Here is a 7,099-nt window from a genome sequence, read left to right on the forward strand (position 1 = left end):
ATCAACCGCTGAGGCTGAATACATTGCCTTGTGCAGCTGTTGTACACAGCTCCTGTGGATGCGTCAAATGTCCGCCGACTATGGTATGGATTCTGATACTCTGTTAATTCATTGTGATAATTTGAGTGCAATAAACATCTCTAAGAATCCTGTCCAGCATTCTAGAACCAAACACATAGATATTAGACACCACTTTGTTCGTGAACTAGTTGAGGCGAAACTGATCGAGATAGACCATGTGAGCACCGATTTTCAGCTGGCTGATTTGTTTACCAAGCCTTTGGACTTCAACAGATTCACAAATCTGAGGAAGTCTATCGGTGTCTGTGAACTCTAACTTTTTCTCTGAGTTGTGTTGGTCTAAAACAAGAACTGGAGCTAGGACAGATCATGGAAATCCTGGAATATATAGAAGATCAACATACTGGAAATTGTGGGAAATAGCTTCATGTCATGCCGGTCTGTCCATCCTGTCAAACATTGTCATGATTTAAGGAGGTCAAAGAGCTGTGAAGAAACATGCACATGCATTCTGAGGTTCAATGACCTGGGGAATGACAAGCTTAGAATCAGTGAATGACAAAATCAAAGGATGTCACTGAAGCTCAAGATGCTGAAGCAGTCATCAAAAGGCTGTTTGGAGAAATTAAAAAAAAAAACAAAAAAAAAATATGTGCTCTTCAAAGAGATGATCTCCAGCTGCCTTAACATGTTAGGATGGACTGAAGACTAAAGGCATGCCAGTGTGAAAGACTACCCACATGCAATAGTCCTCTGATCTTCGACAATTCAAGAGGTTGTGATAGTTCCTAGCTAGCAAAGGTTCTGAACAAGTGGCTGACACGACAAAGGTCTGGTTAGTGTTCTGTTCTTGTTATCCTTTTTTTTTTAAATAATAATAAATGCTCATGTGTGTCTAATTCACGATCTGGGTCCCTTAGAGTTTATCATTAGTGGTTGTGAGCATCTGTGTTCTGGTTCTTGAATGTGATAAAAATTGATCTTAAAAGGGAATGAATGGTGTTTATTCATGCATTGTCATTAATTGTGATTGAATGAATTGACGAATGAATGCAGTCGAATAAGGAAATAGATGCGGTGTACACTGATGTTTAATTGAGTGTTTTCAGGATGTTTTTAATGTTTGGGCCGAGAGTGTGCAGCCCATTGAGACTCACAGGTGTGTATAAAGAGGAACGGCTAGGGTTTTGGCGTTTTTCTCATCACCTCTGCGATTTCAATCCTGTGTTGATTAAACTTCTAATCATCTTTTTCCTCTCTTGTCGATCAATCCTCTAAGCATCATGAAGTCAATCTTTAGTGGCTTTCACTATGATTCCAATTCCAATGAGGAGCTCCACACTCCACCATCGTCGTTTCCTCCGCTAACTCCACACGCTCCGATCGATCCCGCAACAACAATGGTGATTTACCAGCCCCACGATGAGTCCGCAACTGCAACTCCGACTCGGGTGGACCCAATTCCGTCACCTTCTCACGGGAATCAAGAGACATGCGACTCTTCGTCTTCTCCGCCGAGAGAGGTGTCGTCCGGATTTCCTGTAGTAGATCTTACCGGTGATGTGCTTGTACCTGTTCCGTCGTCTCAGGGAGTCTCTTCACGTCTGCACAAAAGACAAACGCTTGCTGATCTTGACTGTCGTGACTCCAAACGTCCATCTCTTCCCAGAGATAAGGGCACCTCCACCGCGTCTCGGGGTCCCTCTTCAAAGGACTTTGATGCCAAATGGTTCATCTCCTCAGAAGCTGCACGACGGTATGGTTTCTTTGCCTCTCGAATGCTCGCTCCAAAGGTCTGTTACTCACTAGACGTTGCTGATAAGGCTAGGGAATTCATAGATAAAGTTGGGCTGCTTAAAACGATTACACAAATTGGGTCCTATGATTCAGATGTGGTCTATGAATTCTGGACAAATCTCCCGACGGTCAAAGTTGAGGGGGAGTCTGTCGATGTGCTTGTCCGTGACTGGGTCTACGATTTTTCTCCGAGCCGTATCAATGCTTTGTTTGGTCTGCAGTCTGTCGATGTGCGTGAATAACGGTTGCAGACGGCTGCAATTCTGGAGGAGGATCTTGCTCTCTTCCTCTCTGATGGAAAAGTCAAGTTCTGCAAGCAGCTGGTGTCCACGGCAATCAAGAATCCTGTCATCCAGGATGTACATCGGATCTGCTGTAGCAATTGGTCTCCAACAGTGAACACGGGGTATATCTCGGCAAACAGGGCTCTGGTGATCTACATGATCATGCATGGGATTCCATTCGACTTTGGACGGATGATCTATGAACAGATCATGCAGTTGGGGCTGCAAGCTCAGTCAGGCTTTCGGTTGCCTTTTCCCAGCATCATCTACCAGCTGTTGACGGCTCAGAGATCTGTTCCAAGTCTTCGGTCTCACGACACAAAAAAGACCAAGGGGAAGAAGACGACATCAGTTCTTGCTGAGACTGTGTCTCGAAGTGCCTCGTCTGCAGAGCGCAAAGCCATCCAGTTGGCAATTAAGATCCTGCAAGACGTCTTGGACGCTGGTAAGTAGTTTCTCTCCTTGTTCCTGGTCTTGATTTGTGCCTTGTCCTATTGATATTTTTGACTAATCTGTGTCAAACAAACAGGGGGAGATGAGTCTTGTTTTGAAGCTTGAGGGGGAGTTTGGACTATGGGGGAGCGGTTGTTGCTCTTATTTTGCTCTTATTTTGTTTCTCCCTTTTAAAACTTAAGACTTGTTCCTTTTTAGTCTTGTTTTTTTTTTTTTTTTCCTTTGTGCTGATACAATTTATTTTAACAAGTCCCTATCGGTTAATCGTCGTGTTTTTGAATGCTGGAATATTTTGCAAGTACGGTTGTGTTTTTGTCTTGGCTGGTGTTGTCTGTGCATTTTCAGGTTAGATGCAGTGGGTACTTGTGTGGCAAGATTCAGTCAAAAAGGGGGAGATTGAAAGTGCATCAGAGCTCTGAAGAGCCTGCGAAGTGTCTCAGAGTGCTGATAGGCTGACGTGGCAGATGGGCTGACGTGGTGAAAGATTATGGGACGCCGTGACAAGATGCGTGAGAAAGAAGGAAGAGGAGATCGAGATATACTCGAAGTTATTGAGAGTATATTTTCGTAGAAGAGATAAGGAAGGATAATTCCTAGGAACAAGGAATATTTCTTTTTAGTTAGGATTCACAAAAGATCTAGGTTAGAGATTGTTTTGTGGGTTATAAAGTGACGAGGGCTAGCCGCAAAAAGAGTTAGCACTCGTGGAGATAAAGTTGTGAGATTTGTAAACCTTCAAGCATTATCGAAAAGGCTTAGAAGGTGAGTGTGTTGTTTTACTCTTTTAGATCTACACAGGGTGTTGTGCTAGATAGACAAGAGAGTAGGCTTAGGTTCATTTCTTGTAACCAACATAATTTTTTATAAGATTGAATAAAAGCGTTTGCTTGGAGCGTTTCCAAGCGGGTTGATTGAACTGTGGTTCTTTGTACCTTTACAAAGTGGTCTACAAATAGAGGTGTTGGATACCACTTCTACATTCAAGCTTATTTACCGAACCTGGCATAATATATGAGAAATCTCCCACGACACATGAGATATGCAATATGATCCCACAGTCGTTGCACGTATAAAACCATTTCTCCGGATTCACTTTTGTTTCACATGCTTCACACCAATAATCTCCATTGACATTGTTTTCACTTTCACCATACGACAAGAAAAGAGGATGATCGTCGTACCTATGCCTATTTACCCTTTGTGGTAAACTAGCACACTTATAATGCAAACTAAAGCCACACTCATCATCACAACTAAATACATCTCTAGTAGTCTGTTCCCCACATGCAGCACAAGACTTAGACATTTTTTTAGAGTAGTATAAGGGAAGTGGATGGCTTTCACGCTCAAATGGTTCTGAAATTGAACCACATCTCACATCTAAACTATAACAAGAATTACGAGACTTGTACCTGAAACCGGTGAAATTTTGAAGACAATGATGACACCTCTCATCTTTCCATTCAGTACACATGTCTAGTGTGAATGGTTGGTTGTGGCACATATGACGTTTCTTCCGAGGAAGGTTAGCACATTTCTTGTGGAGAATGAAATCACATTGCTCGCAACTGTAGAACGGTTATGAACAAATCTAGAAGACACAAGCCTGACAAAGTGTGCTTTCATATAAAATCCTCCCATCCATGTTGATTAGTAAGTTATGATCATGGCTAAAATGTTTTGTGGTGTTATCATTAATCACGACGAATGGAGTTTCCTCAGACTCTTCGGGCGTCCCCTCTAGTTCGATCATATCCCATACATCTTTTCTCCTTGCACATCTTGAATGAACAACATAGTTTGAACATTTGGAACAAGAATACCCTCCATGGAATCCATCCACTTTTTTACGACAAACTCCGCATGTCCAGTTTCCATGTCCAAGACGACGGGTGTAAGAGATACGATGATCATGGCGATTGATGTTTATGACACGGGGTAAATCGATACACTCTTGATGAATCATGAAATTGCATTGAACACAGAAACAAGGGCTTCGGTCACCTTGCTTCCCACAAGCATTGCACGTGAAAGCAATACGTCTTGGAATAAGATGGAGTTGATGTTCATGGGTTGATGGACTTACAACACCAAGAGGTGGTGGGTTCTTCATGCACTCTCCGCATATGCTGAAGTTACAAACATCACAATGGTGGTTGTGAAGTTGTTCCTCAAACTCAAACCCGCATAAAAGACATTCCTTATCGGTGTAATCTGGTGCTTCATTTATAAGTAGCTTAAGTGGGTGTTGCGGGTAGGAAGTGTGGTGTGCTTCTGGGAAAACCTTTGCACATTCCTCATGGAAGATCACTTCACACTGATAACATTTATAAGCTAATTTTGGACTAAACACTGTCAAGTCGCACGTCTTGCACATTTTTTTTTGTCGTCGGTGAAACTGTCAAGCTTTGTTCCACTCAAAAGCTCAAGTGGATAATCGTGTACACCGGAGTTATCAAGAGTAAGAAGTGGAGCTGGTTCATTGGCACAACGTAAATCCAACTTAAAGTCACACATTGAACAGAAATAACCATTGCTTAACTTAGTTCCACACCGACTGATTCAAGACTTAAACGAAGCTTGAGAGGATGGTTGGGATGAGAAGAATGGTTGATTACTGAAAGAGACTCACCACAATCTTTATGAAAGGCAGATTCACACTCATTGCAACGGTAGCCTCCGTATATGTAATAGTTACCAAGCAAGCATGCGTCACACCAACTCAAATCAAAGCGAGTAACAGGCAATAAAGGATGTTTGTGAATTGGTACCTCTACTTTTTTCATGGTGATTTGATTTTCAGAATTTCCGAGCTCTCTGATGTGATGGTTTAGAGTGGTGTATTTTTTTTTCCTCAAATGTTAAAGTAGTCCATAAAAATGGATTAGTTCTTCTTGCTATAACAACAATTAACAATTAATATTCTTATTAAATAATTAGTATTTTACATAAATTAACGCCACACCACGTGAAAGCTGTTGGCGAAGACTCGAAGACCAAAGAGCACTTTGGAATCCTATGGTTTTCCAGAAATATTAAAATTTTAAGAAAAGAAAAAGATACTAACAAAGAATAATTTGAATTTAGCATGTGCGACACTACAAAATAATCTGTATATGTTAGTATTTAAAAATTTTACGATGTTTCTAGTTAAGTATTAGAATAACTAGTTTAGTATATATAACTAGTTCTTGTCTTTCATTCATTCTTTAAAATTTGCATATCCTGAAGTACGTGCTATTCTATAATTTCAGAATTAACTAGGTAATATCTCGTCCATATGTGCAAATTGTTTTATTAGTTATGTTAATTTATTTTAGTTTATGTAATAATTATAATACTATAAGAACTTCTAAGAAATTTTTTTAATAAAGTTTTTTAAACTGGTATTTGTGAAAAGTAGTATTGAAAAAGATGTATTTTTAAAATTCTCTCCAAAAATACATATATAACAAACAAATTTCCAAAATATCAATAATACACTTTATTTATTCAAATCATACAATATCAAAATATACCACTTATTTAAAAAAATATTGTCAATGAGAAAAATAAAAATTTACTATAATATTCAAAATTTACCTAAAACATTTAATAATTAAATTCCAGAATTACTTTTTTTTTTTTTTTTTTTTTTTTTTTTTTTTTTTTAATACCAAAGTACTAGATAGTACGAATCGCATGAGTGAGGTCGTCGTGTCTAAGTCAACGGNCTGAGACTAAAGACAATGAGAAAAGAAAAAATTATCTTGAAACGAGCCATTGTTCCATTGCAGCCGTGTATTTGCCGTTTCCTTGAGTGTAGATGGAGAGCAGTCTGTCTCTGGCATGCCGGTCCAGGAATTTGATGAAAAGGGAAGCAGGGGTTTGGCCTTCTCCTTGTCTTCTGCCATTTCTTTCCTTCCATATAGTGTGGACTGTGGCCTGAAAAGTGTAGCGCAAGAGGTATAAAGTGATAGGGGTTTGCGTGGCGTCCGTGAGTAGAGAGAGGATGTGGTCCCATGATGTGGAAAATCTGTTGAGTAGAAGATTTGATGTTAGGCCTGTCCAAATTTCTATTGAGAAGGGACAGGAGAAAAACAGATGGTTCCTTGTTTCTAGAGAGCACGAGCAGAGAACACATGATGTGGTGAAATTTCCTCCCCAGGATTGCATACGGTCACCTGTGGAGAGCCTATTCAATGTGGCTAACCAAGCAATGAAAGAGTATTTTGGTGTCGCTTGCGAGAACCAAATCCCTGTCACCCAGTCTTTTTTATCATGACATTCCCGTAGCTGCAGCCATGTCTCTCTTGTTGTGAACCGACCTCCTTTCCCTTTCCATAAGACTATGTCAGCTGCAGAAGTTGTCCCAAGTGAACGTATCTCATCTAGAGCCATCTCTATTTGGTTGAGATAGTCCACACGGTGTCTTCGTTTTCTGTGGAGTAAAGCCTCTGCAACAGTTGCATCTAGTGGGATTCCCATATCAATACAACCTCGAACGCCCGTTATATCCAACCCAAAGTCGACCACTTATCATGCCAGAAAGAGACACCTTGCCC

General features: G+C 40.4%; 1 protein-coding gene and 1 pseudogene across 1 annotated transcript; both read right to left on the reverse strand.

Moving 5' to 3' along the window:
* Positions 1-3,416: 3,416 nt before the first annotated feature.
* LOC109131611 lies at positions 3,417-4,071 on the reverse strand (annotated as a pseudogene).
* Positions 3,983-5,023, reverse strand: LOC109131612. Its single transcript, XM_019242782.1, has one exon. It carries the CDS (start codon positions 4,930-4,932, stop codon positions 4,147-4,149), a length of 786 nt encoding a protein of 261 aa, XP_019098327.1. The 5' UTR covers positions 4,933-5,023; the 3' UTR covers positions 3,983-4,146.
* Between the last annotated feature and the right edge of the window lie 2,076 nt (positions 5,024-7,099).

The sequence above is a fragment of the Camelina sativa genome, unplaced genomic scaffold (genome assembly GCF_000633955.1).
Source record: "Camelina sativa cultivar DH55 unplaced genomic scaffold, Cs unpScaffold00777, whole genome shotgun sequence".
In the NCBI taxonomy this organism is placed as follows: domain Eukaryota; kingdom Viridiplantae; phylum Streptophyta; class Magnoliopsida; order Brassicales; family Brassicaceae; genus Camelina; species Camelina sativa.